The sequence below is a fragment of the Cuculus canorus genome, chromosome 1, assembly GCF_017976375.1.
Source record: "Cuculus canorus isolate bCucCan1 chromosome 1, bCucCan1.pri, whole genome shotgun sequence".
In the NCBI taxonomy this organism is placed as follows: domain Eukaryota; kingdom Metazoa; phylum Chordata; class Aves; order Cuculiformes; family Cuculidae; genus Cuculus; species Cuculus canorus.
Genome location: NC_071401.1, coordinates 118,608,474 through 118,629,063, shown reverse-complemented (window position 1 = coordinate 118,629,063; position 20,590 = coordinate 118,608,474). Strand labels below are relative to the sequence as shown.

Genomic DNA, 20,590 nt, shown 5'->3' with positions numbered 1-20,590 from the left:
GTCAGGATGGCCGAGCGGTCTAAGGCGCTGCGTTCAGGTCGCAGTCTCCCCTGGAGGCGTGGGTTCGAATCCCACTCCTGACAATTTGGCTTTTCCCTTTTTTTTCTGTCCTCTCCCCGTGAGCCCTTTTGAGGCGAGGTCCCCGCGGGACTCTGCCGAACGCGGGTGGGCGGAGTTGCGCCCGGGACACACACGGTGGCCACGTGCTTGTGTGCAAGCAGCAATGGGCCCACCCTGCACGGACAGCCGCAACCTATGGGCAAGTCCCGCCATGTGTGGGGCCGGAAAGGGGCTTTGCACGGGGGCCGGTTAGCTCAGTTGGTTAGAGCGTGGTGCTAATAACGCCAAGGTCGCGGGTTCGATCCCCGTACGGGCCACTCTTACTTTTACACCTTTCCCATTTTCGCGGAGGATGCCTCTGCTGTTCCCCCTCTCCTTCCGTCTTCTTGGTGCTCAGACAAAGTCCCTGTGAGCTTCCTACTGCAACGTCTCGAAGCAGCGATGGGAGCACAACTTACGGAACGTAGAGTGTCGTGCCTGGAGTCACCCACAATTTGTTGCTGTTCACCCACGGTGCAAAGGAGGGCAAAAAGCTGCTGCTGCTTCACCCAGGGTTGTGATACCGAAAATGTTGGCAAACAAACCTTCTTAAGTCTCATTTTGGAGTTTTGCAAAGCAAGCACCCTTTATCAGTCCTGGACAACATGAGGGAGCGATCTTCATCGATTGTGTGAGGTGACACAAGAGCTGGGACAGAACAAATTTCCCGCTTACAAGGATATGGATGATTTTCCCAGAAATCTTAGGCATATTCTAATACTTTCCAAGGTCTAATTTTTATGTTATGAAACTTCACAACAGTCAAATCTCTTGGTGATTCGGATCTTTGGAGCCAGCTCAGCCTGACCTTGCCTTTGAGACAGGGCAAGGCTGCAAAACAGAGGGGATTGCAGCAGACACAGCCGCTCAGCACAGATCACACCGAACACACTGCGTTATCAGCTCCGAAGAATGAAGAGTGTCTGGAAAAACACTGTCTGAAAAAAGACAGTTATGTTATCAGAGGGACATTCTACCTAACTTCCAAAAAAATATAATTACTTAAATTTAATTTAACTCTACTTTAGCTTAAATCAAAGATATTCCACTTTTTGTAATCTTAACTACTTCTTGTATCAGTTGTGTTGTGTGTTGTTTTTATAAGGCAGTGGTGTTTCATATGGGAAGTGGTCCCCAGTGTGAGAAAGTGATGGCATTCAGGGAGCAAAGGAAGGTGCTGCCCAGAGCTTACCCTTCATGAGTGGTGCCCTGGTGGAGGGAGCAGTTTGTTTTTCTGTCTGAAAGTAAATGGGCCAAGATTCCCATCTGTGCTAGGAATCATAGAAACATAGACTCATAAGATGGTTTGTGTTGGAAGGGACCTTAAAGACCATCCAGTCCAGCCCTCCTGCCGTGGGCAGGGACAACTACCACCTGACCAGGCTGCTCAAAGCCCCATCCAACCTGGCCTTGAACACCTCAGGGGCATCCACGGTTTCCCTGGGCAACCTGTGCCAGTGCCTCACCAAACTCAGCGTGAAGAAATTCATCCTAATGTCTAGTCAAAATCTGCCTCCTTCTAATTTAAAACTGTTGCCCCTCACCCTATCTCTCTATGCTCTTGTAAAATGTCCCTCCCCAGCTTTCCTGTAGCCCTTTCAGGTCTTGGAAGGTCGCTGTAATATCTCCTCAGAGCCTTCTCCAGGCTGAATAGGCCCAATTCTCTCAGCCTGTCCTCGTATGGAAGGCGCTGCAGTCCTCCCATCATCTTTGTAGCCCTCCTCTGGACCCGTTCCAACAGTTCCATACCGTTCTTGTGTTGAGGATTCCAGGACTGGACACAATACTCCAGGTGAGGTCTCACAAGAGAGGAATAGAGGGGCAGAATCCCCTCCCTCACCCTGCTGGCCACGGTTCTTTTGATGCAGCCCAGGATACGATTGGCCTTCAGGGCTGCGAGTGCACATTACCGGCTCATGTCGAGCTTCTCATCAACCAGCACCCCAAGTCCTTCTCTGCAGGGCTGCTCTCAATCACATCATCCCCCATCACCCACTGAAACCATGGACCTGCCCAACCCAGGTGCAGGACCTTGCCCTTGGCCTTGTTGAACCTCATGAGGTTCTCACATGGCCACTTCTCTAGCTTGTCCAGGTTCCTCTGGACTACGTCCTCCTGGTGTGACACCACTCAGGAAGCCCTCCCTGGGGGGCAGAGCTGGATACACGGGGCTCCCTCCGCTTCTGCAGGAGGAACAAGAGAAGAAGCAGCAGCTCCTCACCCTGCTCATCCACCCCCCATCCCGAGACCCAGCGCCCTGCTGGGCGGCTGCGGGCAGCGGGACGGAGCACTCTCAGGGACACGCGGCTGCTGCGGCCCGTGTTATTTCAGCCGGGCTCCCCTAAAACGGAATGAGGCACCGCTGGGATTCGAACCCAGGATCTCCTGTTTACTAGACAGGCGCTTTAACCAACTAAGCCACGGCGCCGGGCGGGCGGCCACAAGCCCCGCCTTGCGCTGCCCAAAGGGGCGGGGGCGCTGCTCGGCACTCACCGCCCCTCCCGGCTCAGGCCCCGCTCCCGGATGCGCGGCCGCTTCGCCATCCCCTCGCGTCCCAGATTTATTCCCGGTGAAAATGTTTACGGTGTGGGAGAAAAGAAAGAATAAAAAATAAAGCCCAAAACCACGAGCTGCTTTTGGGCACGGGGATCGGAAAAAGGAACCCTTCGTAGTCGGCAGGATTCGAACCTGCGCGGGGAGACCCCAATGGATTTCTAGTCCATCGCCTTAACCACTCGGCCACGACTACCAACCCTAAAAATGACTTCCCTTAAGGAGCTCTCATGTTTTTCTACTGTTCCCCCTCGCGTGTTCCCGTTCTTTTCCTGTCCCGTCCCCTGAGGAGCGCGGAGGAAGACGGGGGTCGCTGCGGATGCTGCAGAGCCAGCGTATAGACTCCTCAGTCATACCATAAACAGAGAATCCATAGCCTAACCATTTATACCATAGGGAGGCAGCTGATAGGCTGCTGATTGATGTCGTGAACTATAGTGTGCGTCGGCCGGTTAGCTCAGTTGGTTAGAGCGTGGTGCTAATAACGCCAAGGTCGCGGGTTCGATCCCCGTACGGGCCAATTCTGCTTTTACACCTTTCCCATTTTCGCGGAGGATACCTGTGCTGATTCCCCCTCACTTCTTGCTCTTTTGATGTTTAGACGAAGTCACTATGAGCTTTCTGCTGCCACGTTGCTGAAACAGCGATGGGAGCACAACTTGCAGGACATAGAGTGCCCTCCTGCAGTCACCCACACTTTATTGCCGTTCACCCACAGAGCAAAGGAGGGTAGAAAGCTGCTGCTGTTTCACTCAGGGTTGTGAGACCAAAAATGCCAGCAAATAAACTCTCTAAGACTCGTTTTGGAGTGTTGCAAAGCAAGCGTCCTTTATCAGTCCTGGGCAACACAGTAGAGTCATCTCTATCAATCGTGTGCAGCGAGACAAGAGCTGGGACAGAACAGATTTCCCGCTTACACGCGTGGATACATTCTCCCAGAAATCTTAGGCATGTTCTATTACTTTCCAAGGACTAATTTTAATGTTATTAGGAACTTCACAAGAGTCAAATCTCTTGGTGATTCGGATCCAGCTCAGGCTGACCTTGCCTTTGAGACAGGGCAAGGCTGCAACCAGAGGGGATTGCAGCAGACACAGCTGCTCAGCACAGATCACACGGAGCACACGGCGTTATCAGCTCCAAAGAATGAACAGTGTCTGGAAAAAAACAAGTGTTTGAAAAAAACCCTCACGTTATCAGAGCCAGATAACTTTTAACGCATTCGAATTCTTTTTTCCCCTCCCTGTTTCGGCACTCGCTGTCAGAATTCTCGACGCAGCAGGGCAGGGCACTGGGAGGAGCAGCTTCTCCTCATACGAGCTGAAGCGCTTGCAGGCAGCGAGGGGGCGGGGAAAAACAACGGAAAGACAGTTTAAAAGTATCTGCCGTGACTCGGATTCGAACCGAGGTTGCTGCGGCCACAACGCAGAGTACTGACCACTATACGATCACGGCTCCTTAACGCCCGGCGCCACCACCGCGGACGCGTTACCGGTCCTCCAACCGCGCCCCTCCACCCCTGACAACGCGGGGCGGGGGGAAGTGAATGAAGATGGTGATGGGGCAACAAAAAGCCACGCTTATTCTCCCCGTCGGGGAATCGAACCCCGGTCTCCCGCGTGACAGGCGGGGATACTCACCACTATACTAACGAGGAAATAGCTCTCTACAGGTTTGCTCGAGGGAACCAGGTGTATTGGGGGATCCCGGTTTTGAAACGACGCTGAGCTGACACAGTAAGGTGGGTGCCTGCGCCGAGGCAGGCGGGAGCGTCACAATGCTTGAGGGCAGCGAGGCCCTGCAGAGGGATCTGGACAGGCTGAGGCCAACGGCATGAGGTTCAACAGGACTAAGTGCCCGAGTCCTGTATATGGGGCACAACAACCCCATGCAGTGCTATGGGCTTGGGGAAGAGTGCCTGGAAAGCTGCCTGGAGGAGAAGAACCTGGGGGTGTCAGTCAACAGCAGTTGAACAAGAGCCAGCAGTGGCCCAGGTGGCCCTCGGCTTGGATCAGAAACAGCGTGGCCAGCAGGTCCAGGGAAGTGATTGAGCCCCTGGACTCAGGGTTGAGGTCACACCTCAAATCCTGTGTTCAGTTTTGGGTCCCTCACTACAAGAAAGACATTGAGGTGCTGGAGGGTGTGTAGAGAAGAGCAACGAAGCTGGTGAAGGGGCTGGAGAACGAGTCTTACGAGGAGTAGCTGAGGGAACTGGGGTTGTTCAGTCTGGAGAAAAGGAGGGTGAGAGGAGACCTTACTGTTCTCTACAACTACCTGAACGGAGGGTGTAGCAAGATGACTGTTGGTCTCTTCTCCCAAGTAACAAGTGATAGATGATAGGGAATGGCCTCAAGCTGCACCAGGAGAGGTTCAGATTAGATAGCAGGAAGAATTTCTTCACTGCAAGGGTTCTCAGGCACCGGCAGAGGCTGCCCAGGGAGGTGGTAGAGTCGCCATCCTCTTCTGTGAATAGTGTGTTTTGTAATGATATTTCTTGATCTCAAAATTCCAACAAAACCCTTCAAAAGTGTGTTTGTGAGACAGCATGAGGCACACTGGAGTTTAAAATCTATATTCTTCTTATGACAGGTACTCTCTGTCTGGCATCTGGAGTAGCTGTTTTGCTTCTGTACTATTTCCCAGAACCTTTCAGTTATCCTGAGGACTGGAGTCTCTTTGATGGATGAAAACCTGTGGTCGTGGAATCTCATGTTGTTAACTGACCTGCCAGAGCTGCTGACGGGCAATGAAAGGAAAACATTGCCTATTGAAACATGGAGCACGTCAGGTTTGCTTTTTTGACATTTAGGCAGAATGTCCCTCTGATGGCATATTTTTTTTTTCAAACAGTGTTTTTCCAAGCATTGTTCATTTTTTTTGAGCCATTAATGCTGTGTGTTCTGTGTGATCTGTGGACAGCTGTGTCTGCTGCAATCCCCTCTGTTGGCAGTGTTTCCCTGTCTTAAAGGCAAGATCAGACAGAGCTGGCTCCAGAGCTCCAAATGAGCAAGAGATTTGACTGTTGTGAAGTTCCTAACAACATTAAAATTAGTCCTTGGAAAATAATGGAATACGCCTAAGGTTTCTGGTCGAATTTATGTGTGGAAGTGGGAAAATGAATGGCGTCCCCAGGACTTGCCTGGCTGGCTAGGATTGCTGGAGATGACGCTGTCATGTTGCTCAGGCTCAGTTCGGAGTACCTGCTTTGTAAAACTGCAAACGGAATCCTGGAGAGATTATTTGGCGGCGTTTCCGGTACAGCGTCACAGCTCAGCGACGGACTCGCGCCGCAGTAACTGAGGCTCGGCGGGGGGGCAAAAGCCCAGAAGCTAACTCCTCGTTAGTATAGTGGTGAGTATCCCCGCCTGTCACGCGGGAGACCGGGGTTCGATTCCCCGACGGGGAGAAAGCATAGCCTTTTATCCTCGAGAAGCAATTCTCCCTTCTCCCGGAAAAGAGGCGATCGGCACCCGTTCCGGAGCGTGAGTGGTGGAGTTTTACATAAGCCAGCGCCCTCTATCAGTCCTTGGCAACACGAAGGAGCGATCTCCATCGGTCGTATGCAGCGAGACAAGAACTGGGACGGAACAGATTTTACACTGACATGCACGTGGATAAATTCTCCCAGAAATCTTAAGCATATTTCATTACTTCCCAAGGACTGATTTTTATCTTATTATGAACTTCGCAGAAGTCAAAGTTCTTGCTTTGGAGCCAGCTCAGCCTGACCTTGCCTTTCAGACAGGGCAAGGCTGCAAACAGAGGAGATTGCAGCAGACACAGCTGCTCAGCACAGATCACACCGAACACAAGGTGTTATCAGCTTCTTAGTGAACAGTGCCTGGAGAAACACTGTTTGAAAGAAACCATTCTATCAGAGAGACATTGTCTCTAGCTGTCAAAAAATACAGTTCTTTAGGTGAACTTACTTCTACTTTAGCTTATATTAAAATGGAGAAGTGGCTGTGTGAGAACCTCATGAAGTTCAGCAAGGCCAAGGGCAAGGTCCTGCACCTGGGTAGGGGCAATTCGTGGTTTCAGTACAGGATGATGTGATTCAGAGCAGCCCTGTGGAGAAGGACTTGGGGATGCTGGTTGATGAGAAGCTTGACATGATCCGGCAATGTGCACTCCCAGCCCAGAAGGCCAACCGTATCCTGGGCTGCATCAAAAGAAGCGTTGCCAGCAGAGCGAGGGAAGTGATTCTGCCCCTCTCGTGAGACCTCATCTGGAATACTGTGTCCAGTTCTGGACTCCTCAACATAAGAAGGATACAGAGCTGTTGGAACTGGTCCAGAGGAGGGCTACAAGGATGATCAGAGGGCTGAAGCACCTCTGCTGTGAGGACAGGCTGAGAGAGTTGGGGTTGTTCAGCCTGGAGAAGAGAAAGCTCAGAGGAGACATCATAGCAGCCTTCCAGTACCTGAAGGAGCTACAGGGGATGGATTGTTTGCAAAGGCTTGTAGCAACAGGGCTAGGAGCGATGGGTATGAACTGGAGAGGGGCAAATTTAGATTAGACATAAGGAAGAATTTCTTCACTATGAGAATGGTGAGGCACTGGCACAGGTCACCCAGGGAAGGTGTGGCTGCCCCATCCCTGGAGGTGTTCAAGGCCAGGTTGGACAGGGCTTTAAGCAGCCTGCCTATAGCAGAGGGACTAGAAGTGGATGATCTTTGAGGTCCCTTCCAACTCAAACCGTTCTATGACTCTATGTTTCTATGAAAATATTCCATCTTTTGTAACAGTAGCTTCTTGTAGAAGGCACTACAAGACACCACCCATCGGCGGTCTGTAAAACCCTTAGGATTATGAGAGGCTCACCTAGCAACCATCCCTTCGTCAGTGGCCGGTTAGCTCAGTTGGTTAGAGCGTGGTGCTAATAACGCCAAGGTCGCGGGTTCGATCCCCGTACGGGCCATGATATTTTCTCCAGGATAAGCTGTTTCACTTTTCGTGAATTCTCTGTTCTTCCGATTCCGAAGAGGAAGTGCAACACGGAAATCAACAGGGCAATCTCCCGGAGCATGCGTGAGTTGTGCGATGGGAAGGCAGCGATTGTGAGCTGGCAGGGAAAGGCACCTCCCTGCGCAGACTGAAACCCCCACTACAGGTGATGTCATAGTGATAAAAGCAGGTACCACTTACAAAAAGTGGAATATTTTGATTTAAGCTAAAGTAAACCTAAGTTTCATCTAAGTAATTGTGTTCTTTAAGAGTTAGACACTATGTCCCTCTGACAGTATGGTTTCTATCAGTGTTTTTTCCAGACACTGTTCATTCTTTGGAGCTGATAACACCTTGCGTTCAGTGTGATCTGTTGCTGCACAGCTGTGTGTGCTGCAATCTCCTCTGTTAGCAGCCTTGCCCTGTCCAAAAGGCAAGGTCAGGCAAAGCTGGCTCCAAAGCCCCAAACGAGCAAGGGCTTTGACTCTATGAAGTTCATAATAAGATAAAAATCAGTCCTTGGGAAGTAATGGAATATGCCTAAGCTTTCTCATCAACTGTGTTGATGTGCAGGTAAGTGGGAAATGAACGGTGTCCCCAGCTGTTGCCTGGCTGCTTAGGCCTGATTAAAGGGCGCTTGCTTTGTAAAACTGCAGTATCTTAGAATTTATTCACTGGCTTTTTGGTATCACTATCACATCACAGTGGGAATCAAAACAAAAACCACCTTACTCCTCGTTAGTATAGTGGTGAGTATCCCCGCCTGTCACGCGGGAGACCGGGGTTCGATTCCCCGACGGGGAGACGAGTATACACTTTTTCCAACTGGGATGGGAACAGTACCCTCCTCACTTTGCTTTTTCCCCACAAGCTTTCTAGGCGAGCAAAGCAGGAGCAATCAGCCCGGGGCTGGGAGCAGCGTGGACTGCTACTTGGAGGACGTCAGGGGAACACTCAGCAGCTTCCAGATCTCTCCTCAACCTCCCATGCTAGGCAGGGCATCAATGGTTTCTTGATCAACAGCAAGTGTGTTGCAGGACTGATAAGTTTCTCCTCAAAATAGCCAGCCAGCCTTCAGCTATCCTCAGGCAATAGTGGACCCCAACCCAGAATCTCCTAGTTACTGACGAGTCAAACCATGCTACTGCAGCACACTTTAAAAAGCTTCCCTCCCCTAACGTCACTGCGAATAGCATGAAAACACATGTGGTTATCTATAATCTTTTTTCACAACTTCTGAAAAGCAGAGTTTAAGGTTTAAAATCATACCAAATATTCCCTTTATTAAAAAAAAAAATAATTTCTAAAACATCCCAACATTTTCTAAGACTAAACAGTGCTATATAGGCATAAATAATGCTTTCACTCCACTGGGAAAACACAGTAGTTTACCATTTTGCAGTCAAACTAATCAGTTGAGGAAGTTCTTAGGCATGCACAGTAGTCTTGTAAGGGTATTACCAGACCTCCACAAGGCAAGATCAACAGGAGATGATAACATCAACTGATCAATCTCAAAGAATGAGTTCACATAACTGCAAGTTATAACAAGTCTACAGCATTATTAAGGCACCAGAGAAAAGTATAAATAGCTATACCAAATTGCCATGCAACAGCAGTTTCAGTGAGCTGTTGTACAGACGTTTCTGTTCTTTCACAATGGCTCAGTGTAAGCAATCATCTTGTTCACAGTCCGTGTCAGTACACCCAGTCTTTGGGATTGCGCAGAACCTCCAGGATTTCTGCTTCTTTCGAGCTCGCTGGAGGGGTGTGCATGTACTCCCACCTGCAGGGAGAGGGGAAACTCACTCAGACTGCCCAGAGGGCTGCCACCTCTCCCACACCAGGCTGTATTAGGACTTGAGTTGCCTTTTCTGAGGATGCAGAGCTAAATACACAGTTGATAACTCTCAGATCAAGTGACAGGTATGGCTACAAATAATTAAATTCAGTAAAAACAAATAACACTGGAAGAGACAGGAGAAATGTTAGCTTGATCTTTTCCTCAACTTCTGGAAAGGCTGGAAGAACAAAGGGAAAAGAAACAGCAATGCCCCCTATCCCACAATCCATGAAGGTTTATTTGCAAAGATCTTTCAGCAGTCTCTTGTAACGTATTAGTATCTCACTCTTGTGACACATTAGTATCACAAGGAAGAGAACCCAGAAAAAAAGAGAATGAGGACATGCGACCTAAGGGAAATTTTCAGCTTTGAATTCGATCATTTGATCATGATGCAATATTTTCAGATGCCCAGGGCAAGTTTTTCCAGAAGCTGGACTGGAAGCACTACCAGTCTTTGTTCAAAGTTGGTTTTAAAAACCAAGTCGATGAGAAACCATTTTTTATTGAAAAGGTAATTAAGAGGTGTGACAGAGGAAGAAAAGTGTCAGCGATCACAACGGGTTGGGTAAAACCTTTTTCCAGTTTTATTTCCCCATAAAGGACCCATGCATGCTATAAAGCGAGCAATTTATGTTGAAGAAAGCAAGCAAAACCAGATCATCCCAGCAATGAAATTAAAATGTAGTACTGTGCTACACTATCAGGTGAGGGACACGTCTGGTGTTGGCAGTGGGATGAAGTTATGTGGTGAGACCAGGACTGCCTTCGTGGTTAAAGGGAGCAGGCAAAGATCAGTAATCATAGCAGAAGGAGGTCACTAATGGAGTCATGAAATTTATGATAGGGCCTGTGCTACTCAGCATATCTGAAAGCAAACTAAAAAGGGGCATGAACAGTAAATGACAGTTTGCTGATACTGCAAGACAAAGCAAGATAGGTTATAACCTAAAAAGGCAGTTGTAAAGATGTAATATTGAGCAAAGCAACTGAGCAATAAAATGTCAGGTAAAGTTGATTGTTGACTGATCTAAGGTGATGCACACAGAAAAAAGTTACATACACATTGAGAGACTGAGTTAACTTTTAGGGCCCAGAAAATGTCTTGGCTTTATAATAATCCTATGAAAAAGCCAGCTCAATGCTCAGCAGCAGTCAAACCCATCAAACAGCACACGAGGCTTCTGAAAGGAACAACGAACTAAAAATGTCATTATGCCACAGTATGAGTCAGCAGCACACCTGTACCTTGGATACACAGAGGTAGCTTATGTTGTCTATTCCTTATTCCCAGTTCAGGAAGGGAATAGAAAACTTAAGCCTAGAGAGAAATGGCAAATGGGATCGAAGGTATAGAACATCTACTGTACAAAGCCTAAAGAAAGAGGGAGATCTGTCAATCTATAAAACACCAGAAACCTGTAAAATAAGAACTGTTATGAAGAACATGTACAGAATGAGAATCTGGTTAGTCACTTAAAAGTCAAATGGGGTCATCAGTTGCAAGTAGAAAACAAAGAGGTGCTTCTTTTCATACAACACACAGTTAAACTGTGGAGCTCCTTGCCACAGGCTTGTCAGGACTGCCAGAAACTCACAAGGGTTCAAATGGCTACTCAACAAAACCCCATGGAGTGAGGAGGGGAAATCTATCTATAGGTGCTACGCACAAAAAATGCCAGGTTTTTTTTTTATTTCCAGAAAATATCTAGGTCACATATTACCAGCAACTAGGGAATTGTAGCAGCCCAGAGAAGCACCTCCATGTATTTGGCCAGCTCTTGTATCAGGGATGAATTAGCCAACTTTAAGAGATAGGACACTAGGACAGACCTTTGATTTAATCCTATGAAGCATTTTAATAAGAACAGTGCCTACCTGCAAGTCCGTGTAATTATGCCCTTACCTTGCAGTCAGTGGTAGAGACATAAGAATGCTTTCAATTCTTGATCCTGGTGTTAGGAGGCCAAACTTTGTACCTCTGTCATAAACCAAGTTGAATTCTACGTACCTGTGGGGAGTGAGGAGATACATAGAATCACAGAATGGCTTGGGTTGGAAGGGACCTTACAGGTCACCTAGTCCAAACCCCCTGCAGTGAGCAAGCTCATTATCAGAAATTGCTTGTGCCTTCTTCAACCAGCAGACACCATACAAAATCAGCTTCTATTTCTGCTGTGTCAGGTGTGTCAGGACCAGCAGACACCATACAAAATCAGCTTCTATTTCTGCTGTGTCAGGACCTTGCCGCTCCACAAAGAACAGAAAGCAATGAGCTAAGAGACAAAGAGCAGACAAACTATTCAAGGAGAGCATTCTGCACACTATAATAGCTTGCCCTAAGCTATACATGCTTATCCCAGGGCTCAACCTGCTGGCAAACTCAACACCAAGTTTATCTTCGTTATGCTAAGTACCCTTTTGTGTGGTGGTGTCACATATTAAAAGAAGCCTTAAAGGAATTGGAAGTGACTACAGGAAAAACTTGACCATGCAGGCCTCCATACTGAAAGACACATAAGCAGCAAGGTCGGGACAAGACTTTATTTCTTGGGGAGATCTGGAAAGCAACTGGATTCAGAGAGTTTCAGAGTGCTGGCTGTGAATTGTAAGTGCAAGATTAGACTGCTTTCTGCCCCCAGCATAGGAACAGAGCAGTGATGATTCAGCAAGGTTTATCTCAATAACCAGTACAGAGGTACTAGAACTTAAGAGAGGCACAGGAAGGGAGGAGCTCTTATCTATTTGCAGAAATGGAGAGCCTGGCTGAGCCCAATAACCTGCAAACCGATCCAGGGAAACAAGCAGACCGCAGGAGCTGGTCCTGGCTGCAGCTTAAAGAAGCTATTCACCCTTATAACCTTAGCAAGTTAGCAAATCCCATCCACAGACTGGATCAGGACAGCCCAACACTCCTGGAAACAGTCTCAACAAATTAAGAATATATGCTTATTAGAGTAACTGCTACAGGCTAGTGATCTGAGCTTGAATGCTTACACACTCTCTATGCCACTCTCACAGAATTCTCTGTGGAAAAAGCAGAAACGAAAGACTCCCCAGTTCTGCACAAAGCACATGTATTCTCATTTCTCTATATCCTTACACAACCACAGGCCACACAAAAAGAACAACTGTATCTACTAATGTACTTAAGCTTTTGCAGCTTTAACACATGCTCATAAGTTACAATGACTTTGGACCATGCTAGGAAAACAAAACCTTTCTCTATCTTCTGTTCCATTAAAAAAGACTTCACTGTGTTCTTTCAAAGCCAAAATCAGATAGAACAAATATGTATGTAAGAAGCTGAAACTACTCTTGGCACAGTTATTCCATGACTTTTTGGGGTTTAGCCTTGTTACTTAACTGGAAGCGTGACTCCCTTGCCCTTATGCCCTTATATCACAGGGCAGTTCTATTACCAGTATCATTGGTCTGCAGGAGAAGGAAAGATTCAGGACACCAAGGGCTCTCACACCACTTTGCCCGTCACAAAGCAGCAGCTACTTTTGGTTTGGAGAGAAACTGGCATTTCGTGTGGCTTGCTTGTGCTGCAACATGGGAGAGTGGGGGAAATGGATGGGGGTGTGCTAGCATCTTCTTTGCACCCCCTCTGGCAATCTAGCGTTTGATTTCAAAATCAGCTTTGCACACAAAAAATGTTGAAATTCTTTGGCAAGCTTAAGAGCCCTTACACAAACTTAGCCCACAACAGGACATAAAATACACATCAGGACGTAAATCCTGCAACCATAAAGAACCAGGTCACTCTTCTCTCACCAGCGTAATCCACCTCCCATATATTCTTCTGGTCCTTCAGTACTCACCGTCCTCTCCGAAGCTGCTGCCACAGCTTTTCCTCCGGTGTGAAGGAGTCATGGCAATGCTTTTTCACAATGGGAATGTAACAAGGCACAACAGCTTTGGCACAACTCTTCACAAACTGGAATACTTCCTCCTTGGACGGAGAGTCCAGGTCATCAAAGAATATGCCTCCAATCCCTCTTCGCTCACCACGGTGCTTGATATAGAAGTAGTCATCACACCTAGAAGAGGTAGCAGACAGTTACTAATAGGATCCACAGTATTGAAAGTTTACAAAGGAGCAAGTGCAGGTTATTCTACAACAGGGAGGCAATTAATCTCTCTTGTATTTATTGGGAATACGTAGGTGTGCAGTTACTACAAATTAGCTAATTAATTATATCTACACCCTATCTTGCTTACAGATGCTTGCTTGGGCAGCCATGCCCTGCAAGTCTTCACATGAGGGAGAAATGGAAGGGAAGTACCAAGTAGAAATCATCAACAGCAAGGAAACTGCCTTCTTTTAGGACTAGTTTTCCATGTATGCAACCATCCATAGTAGCTGTTCTGGAGCAATATAAGTGGCATGGCCATAGCAGGAGAGACAAGGAGAAGTAACAGATAACCTAAGCTATTATTTATTCAATGGGATGATAAGCTTTCTTTTTATATACATACAAAGCAGCAAGAAGAGTTAGGAGAAAAGGCTGAGTCAGAAATGCAAAAGAGGAAAAGCCTGACTAAAGTCTAAAACTAGATCAGAAAGACAGCATGCTAAACATAACAAGAGCTTTTATACTTGAGAACGGAGGTAAAAAGGAGCAATACTAATTAGTAAACTTCAGAAGAGACTCACACCGCTCCAACAGTGAGAACTGCATACCCTTACACAGCTGACGCTTGCAGCAAACACTCATGCTTGGATGGAGAAACCTGCCCTTGTCCATGGGACACACTTTGTTTTCTCCTGAGCTGCCCTCAGACTAAGAACACTCATCCTGCTCTCCAACCCCCTACAGCTGGCATTGCTAGCCTACTTACGCTGCAAACAACCTGACCATGGAGGCAGACACTCTGAAATACCATGCAAAAATTCCTCAGAAAACAAGACTGTAGTCTTAAGGCTGTGTAAGACATGCTTCTCTAAGTGGTTCACACCCGAGCTACATCACCCATATCTCTTGTCCTCAGACAAGACGTGGTAACTTACAAAAGGGTAACCCCTCCTTCCTGGATACCATAGCTTGTAGCAGATACGATTATCAGACACAGAACAGCAAGTCCCCAATGAACAGTGAAGGATGCCATCACCTGCATCTCCCAGCTCAAGAAGAGCATTCAAAGTTTGCATCTTTAGACAATGTGTTGTTGAACTCTCAATGGATGTGTCACTAGAAAAGAGGTACAGCTCTATAAAAATTATTAAGTGTCTACATCAAGGACAAATTCCTTTACCTACCTGGCAAAAAAGGAAAAAAAAAAAATAAAAAGGTAGGGAAGATCAAACTGAAAGCAGAAATGGGATTTTCAGCACTGCAGTGCAGGCCTGAAAGCTCACACTAAAGTTAAACACATTTACCATGAGTTTACTGTAAGGAGTATTAGTGTAGGTCCATGGGGGAAAAAATCTTGTCCTAGTTTAATATCAGAGGCTAAAGCAATTACTGAGTTGCCTCATGAGGTCTGTGGCTTACAAAATCTTGTACAATCAGCTTGGTTTTTATGCCAGCTACACATTTATGATCCTAGTTATCAGGCCTCTCATTTGAAAAACTCAGGCCTCTGTACGTAAGAGATTGCTTTGAACCACATTTTGTCCCAGCATGCATCTGCTAGTTTTCATTAGGGTCTCCAGCTATTTATCAAAAGGCAAAGCACAACTTACTGTTCCTAGAATCGACTTAACTGGGGATATCAAGTGCCACCATCTGCTCCCACAAAAAGAACCCAAGCACATCTCTCCCCACACACCATTTCTTGTACTTGGGATACAGCTTCAGATCATGCTTGTCACAGGCTTCTTTCAGAGTCTTGTGAAAATGAACAGCATCCTCTTCATTCAGGTAAGTTGGAGTGAGGTCAGTCCCACCACCAAACCACCACTGTTTTGTTCCTGTAGGAAAGAGGCAACCAACAATATTTTCCTTTTAAGCCTCCAAACACAAATATACTGCTAGTGGTTCACCAAGAACTAAAAACTACTTTCACGATACAAAACAAAATCATTATTCAGTGGTGTTTCTAAATCATAGAATCATAGAATCACCAGGCAGGAAAGGACCCACTGGATCATCGAGTCCAAACATTCCCAACACTCCCTTAAACCATGACCCTAAGCACTTCATCAACCCGTTCCTTAAACACCTCCAGGGAAGGTGACTCGACCACCTCCCTGGAACGTCAATCATGACAAATTTGAGTTCAAGGTAGGGCAATGACCAGTGACTTCAAAAAACATTAAAAAAATTTCAAAGCAGTGAAAACCATTTGGTCAGTATTTTGGACCGCTGACCCTGACTACAGGATATCAATTTCACAAGATGGGGTGGCAACTCCTATTCAAGAATTCAGAAACATTTAGGTACGTGTCAAAGAAAGGAAACTTCATTATTAAATCCAGAAAAACAATTGAGTAGAAATAATCCATAATGGTCTGGCAAAATAATTGAAAGAAAACTGTGAACTCCTGACAGTACGTACACTGTCACAAGGAACAGACAGGCTCTCGGCATTAGACCACCTAGCCTAGGGTCCTGCTTCTGGCAGTGGCAAGTTGCAGAAACCCAGGGAAAAAAGACACAATACAGCTAAGGGAGTGATGCTTCTGACAGTATGTCCTCCTAGCTTCTGCAACAAAGTCATATCCGGACCAGGAATGCTTATCAGCCCTTTCTTTTACTAAATTCCAGACTTGCTTCTTTGAACACGTTTCACACATCTGTAACCTCCTCCACTTTAATTTAAGTCTGAAAACCCTGGTGCACGTGGCAACAAGTAAACTGCAAACACCTTTAATGTACCAGATGCATGCATCACACTGAGTTTAGAAATGGACAAATGAAGACTCAGAAGTTAAGAGATCCAGTGCTACACAAATCCAGTGCTACAGAACAGCCTTCTAGCACAGCTGGGCACAAACCTGAACTGGTTCTTAATCTCTTACCCTAGCCATGCGTTCACGCCTCCTTCATGCAGAATCATACATTTCATCCATACTTCACTGGATTATAGTTCTTACCATCTGCTTCCTCAATTTCAAAGTATCTGTAGTTGAAGTGCATGGTTGGAACATGAGGGTTCTTTGGATGGATAACAGAGCTCACACCCATGGCGCAAAAAGGTAGTTTTCCTAGATAAAAAGATGCACAGAAAAAAAAAACTTAAGTGCACGTAACTAAATACTTTTTGTGGTATTTGTCCCAAAATGCAACGATATATTAGAGCATCCATTAGATGAAGATGACGTAAAACATAAGTCACTGCTAAGGCTTTCCACCACCCCTAGTCCTCAGAGTTACCCTCTGCTACACAACTGTGGGTTGAATCCTCTTTAGCCTTCAGGTCTTCCTGGTTTACTGTCCACCTCTTTGGTACTTACTCCTGTGCTATTTCAATGTTGAGCTATAGTGCTGTTATTAAGAGACAATCGGTGCCTACAGCACATTGCTTAAAGCAGCAAGACTCCAATACCTAGCTTTTTAAGGATACGATAGTCTACCTGCTAGGCCTACTGGTTAGAAACCATCATGCTACAAATGAAATCTTCTCCGGAGTGTAGATCAGTCCAGCCCTCCCGACGTTCTCCTCAAAGGCCAAGCTCTGTTTTCAGAGTACCTGCACAGCAACACTGAGGTGAAGGTATCTCAGTCCTCAGCCCCATCTCCCTGCCAGACTCCTTACCATCTTTGGCCTTCAGTGACTTCCCCCTGCTTCGCATCTGCCGTGCAGCCTCCTCGGACAGCAGCCCAGACACGACGGATACATTCACACCCGCCTTCTCGAAGACGTCGCCGTCCTGCAGCACGCAGCTGATGCCGCCGCCACCTGCCAAACACCAGGGTCACCCTGCACCAGGTCTGCCACCCCCGGGATGCCCAAGCCTGGGATGCTCAAGGCCAGGGACACTTGAGCTTGGGGATGCTGAAGGCTGGGATGCTGGAGGCTGGGATGATGAAGGCTGGGGATGCTAGAAGCCATGGATGCCAGAGGTGGGGGATGCTGGAGGACAGGGATGCTCAAGCGCAGTGATGCCAGAGGCTGGGATGCAGGATGCTGGGGATGCCCGAGGCTGGGATGCTAGAGGCTGAGATGCCCGAGGATGGGGATGCCCAAGGATGAGCATCCTTGAGCTCAGTGATGCCAGAGGGCAGGATACCCGAGGATGTGGATTCCTGAGTCCGGGATGCTGGGCGCTGGGGATGCCCGAGGCTGGGGACAACTGAGCTCGAGGATGCTCAAGCTGAGGGATGGCCGAGGCTCAGAATGCTCGAGGCTGGGATCCTGGAGGCTGGGGATGCTCGAGCCGGGGAACGTTCGAGCTCAGTGACGCCAGAAGTCGGGGATGCCCTCTGCAGCCCGCCCGTACCTTCCTTCCTCTCCCAGCTGTCGACGGCGAAGGCGGCGCCGGGGTCGAGCGCGGCCAGGGCCCGGCACACCTCCGCCTGCGTCTCCATGATGAGCAGCTCCATGCGGCTCCGCAGCTCCCGCCGCCGCCGCCGCAGCTCCCGCAGCCCGCTCACCGGCGGCGCCATGAACCGCAGCTCCTCCTCCTCGTCCTCGTCCTCCTCGGACGCGGCCATCGCCGCCCGCCGCCGCCACAGCGCCAGCCCCAGCGCGCCCGCCGCCCCCGCCGCCGCCAGCGCAGCCCGCCGCGCCCCGCCGCCCGTCCGCCCCGGGGCCGCGCAGCACAGCGATCGCCGCAGCAGCGCCGGCAGCGCCGGGACGCCCCGACCGAGCACCCGCGCCGACACGGCCATCGCGGCTCCGCTCAGACGGGGCGGGGCGGGGAGCGGCGGGGCACCGCGCTGACAGGGGGCGGGGCGGGGGCCGACGGCACAATGAATGGCGTGGCACGGAGTGGGGTAGAGTGGTGGGGTGGGAAAGGATGAACGCGGTGGGGGATGGGATCATAGAATCATAAAATCACCAGGTTGGAAAAGACCTCTTGGATCATCGAGTCCAACCATTCCTATCTGCTACTAAGCCATGTCCCTGAGCACCTCGTCTATCCGTCTTTTAAACACCTCCAGGGATGGTAACTCAACCCCCTCCCTGGGCAGCCTCTGCCAGGGCCTGGTGACCCTTTCTGTGAAAAATTTTTTTCTGATGTCCAGCCTGAACCTCCCCTGGTGCAGCTTGAGGCCATTCCCCCTTGTCCTGTCCCCTGTCACTTGGGAGAAGAGACCAGCACCCTCCTCTCCACAACCTCCTTTTAGGTAGTTGTAGAGAGCAATAAGGTCTCTCCTCATCTCCTCTTCTCCAGGATAAACAACCCCAGTTCCCTCAGCCGCTCCTCATAAGACTTATTCTCCAGCCCCCTCACCAGCTGCGTTGCTCTACTCTGGACACTCTCCAGAGCCTCAACATCCTTCTTGTGGTGAGGGGCCCAGAACTGAACACAGTACTCAAGGTGCGGTCTCACCAGTGCTGAGTACAGAGGGAGAATAACCTCCCTGGACCTGCTGGTCACACCGTTTCTGATACAAGCCAAGATGCCATTGGCCTTCTTGGCCACCTGGGCACACTGCTGGCTCATGTTCAGTCGGCTGTCAACCAACACCCCCAGGTCCTTCTCTTCCAGGCAGCTTTCTAGCCACTCTTCCCCCAGTCTGTAGCACTGCATAGGATTGTTGTGCCCCAAGTGCAGGACCCAGCATTTGGCCTTGTTAAACCTCATGCCATTGGCCTCAGCCCAGCGGTCCAGCCTGATCAGATCCCTTTGCAGAGCCTCCCTACCCTCCAGCAGATCCACACTTCCACCCAGCTTACCGTCCTCCCCAGACTTCCCTAGGATGCATTCTATCCCCTCATCCAGGTCATTGATAAAGACATTGAACAGGGCTGGACCCAGCACTGAGCTGGGATGGGATGGCATGGCATAGCAAGGCATGCAATGGAATGGGATGGCATGGCATGGGAAGACATGGGATTGGAAGGAATGGGATGGGATGAGATGGCAAGGGATTAGGTGGGGTGGGATGGGATAGGATGGCACAGGCACAATGGAATGGCACAGCATGGCATGGGATAGAGGGATGGGATGGGAAGGGGTGGGATGAACAGCAGAACAGGATGGGATGGGATGGGATGGGATGGGATGGGATGGGATGGGATGGGATGGGATGGGAAGGGGTGGGATGAACAGCAGAACAGGATGGGATGGGATGGGATGGGATGGGATGGGATGGGATGGGATAGTACGGCATGCCATGGCAAGGCATGGGATGGGATGGGATGGGATAGCATGGCATGCCATGGCAAGGCATGGGATGGGATGGGACAGGCAGGACAGCATGGGACAGGACAGACATGATACAATAGGGTGGGATGGGATAGGATGGCACAGGCACAATGGAATGGCACAGCACAGCATGGGATAGAGGGATGGAATGGGATGGGATGGGATGAGACAGGACAGACAGGACTGCATGGGGCAGGACAGACACAATGCGATGGGACAGGATGGGATAGGATGGCACAGGCACAATTGAATGGCACAGCACAACATTGAGACAGGATGAAGGGATGGCACAGGATGGGATGGACAGGAGAGGGGGATGGGATGGGATGGCATAGGACAGACAGAACAGCATGGGACAGGACAGATATGATGTTATGGGACAGGATGGGATAGGATGGCACAGGTGCCATGGAATGTCACAGCATGGCATGGGACAGGATAAAAGAATGGGATGGGAAAGAATGAGATGGACAGGAGAAGGGAATGGGATGGCATGGGATGGGATGGCATGGCATGGGACAGACGTGATGTAATGGGAGAGGATGGGATGGGATGGCACAGGCACAATGGAATGGCACAGCACATCATGGGACAGGATGGGATGGACAGGAGAGGGGGATGGGATGAGATGGGACATATATGATGTGATAGGACAGTGCAGACAGGAGATGATGGGAAAATATGGGACAGGTAGGATGGGACAGGACAGGACAGGACAGGACAGGGTGGGACAGATGGGATGGCAGGGGACAAAGTTGAGTGGGACATGACAGGACAGAACAGGACTGGATGGGATGACACCAGATTGGGTATCGAGGGATGGGCAGGACATGACAGGGCAGACAGGACAGGATGGGACATGGTGGGACAGATGGGATGGG

At 48.9% G+C, this 20,590-nt stretch overlaps 1 protein-coding gene and 10 non-coding genes across 12 annotated transcripts; 6 read left to right on the top strand and 5 right to left on the bottom strand.

Moving 5' to 3' along the window:
• Positions 1-83, top strand: TRNAL-CAG (transfer RNA leucine (anticodon CAG)). The gene has a single exon. It is a non-coding gene; the product is annotated as a tRNA-Leu (tRNA).
• Positions 84-303: 220 nt separating this feature from the next.
• TRNAI-AAU (transfer RNA isoleucine (anticodon AAU)) lies at positions 304-377 on the top strand. Its single transcript has one exon. It is a non-coding gene; the product is annotated as a tRNA-Ile (tRNA).
• A 2,076-nt stretch (positions 378-2,453) lies between these two features.
• TRNAT-AGU (transfer RNA threonine (anticodon AGU)) lies at positions 2,454-2,527 on the bottom strand. The gene has a single exon. It is a non-coding gene; the product is annotated as a tRNA-Thr (tRNA).
• A 239-nt stretch (positions 2,528-2,766) lies between these two features.
• Positions 2,767-2,848, bottom strand: TRNAS-AGA (transfer RNA serine (anticodon AGA)). The gene has a single exon. It is a non-coding gene; the product is annotated as a tRNA-Ser (tRNA).
• A 250-nt stretch (positions 2,849-3,098) lies between these two features.
• On the top strand, positions 3,099-3,172 carry TRNAI-AAU (transfer RNA isoleucine (anticodon AAU)). Its single transcript has one exon. It is a non-coding gene; the product is annotated as a tRNA-Ile (tRNA).
• An 863-nt stretch (positions 3,173-4,035) lies between these two features.
• TRNAH-GUG (transfer RNA histidin (anticodon GUG)) lies at positions 4,036-4,107 on the bottom strand. Its single transcript has one exon. It is a non-coding gene; the product is annotated as a tRNA-His (tRNA).
• A 130-nt stretch (positions 4,108-4,237) lies between these two features.
• TRNAD-GUC (transfer RNA aspartic acid (anticodon GUC)) lies at positions 4,238-4,309 on the bottom strand. The gene has a single exon. It is a non-coding gene; the product is annotated as a tRNA-Asp (tRNA).
• A 1,677-nt stretch (positions 4,310-5,986) lies between these two features.
• On the top strand, positions 5,987-6,058 carry TRNAD-GUC (transfer RNA aspartic acid (anticodon GUC)). The gene has a single exon. It is a non-coding gene; the product is annotated as a tRNA-Asp (tRNA).
• Positions 6,059-7,499: 1,441 nt separating this feature from the next.
• Positions 7,500-7,573, top strand: TRNAI-AAU (transfer RNA isoleucine (anticodon AAU)). Its single transcript has one exon. It is a non-coding gene; the product is annotated as a tRNA-Ile (tRNA).
• Positions 7,574-8,331: 758 nt separating this feature from the next.
• Positions 8,332-8,403, top strand: TRNAD-GUC (transfer RNA aspartic acid (anticodon GUC)). Its single transcript has one exon. It is a non-coding gene; the product is annotated as a tRNA-Asp (tRNA).
• Positions 8,404-8,886: 483 nt separating this feature from the next.
• On the bottom strand, positions 8,887-18,231 carry CPOX (coproporphyrinogen oxidase). 2 transcript variants are annotated; one of them, XM_009556958.2, is made up of 7 exons: positions 17,835-18,231; positions 17,150-17,293; positions 16,488-16,598; positions 15,221-15,362; positions 13,270-13,488; positions 11,349-11,453; positions 8,887-9,385 (listed from the first exon to the last, which is right to left on the bottom strand). In XM_009556958.2, the coding sequence occupies exons 1-7, from the start codon at positions 18,223-18,225 to the stop codon at positions 9,298-9,300; spliced, it is 1,200 nt and encodes a 399-aa protein (XP_009555253.2). In that variant the 5' UTR covers positions 18,226-18,231; the 3' UTR covers positions 8,887-9,297. The 2 variants fall into 2 exon arrangements, 1 of the variants encoding a protein (XP_009555253.2); XR_008448225.1 differs by lacking the exon at positions 8,887-9,385 and having other exon boundaries at positions 15,156-15,362.
• Positions 18,232-20,590: the final 2,359 nt, after the last annotated feature.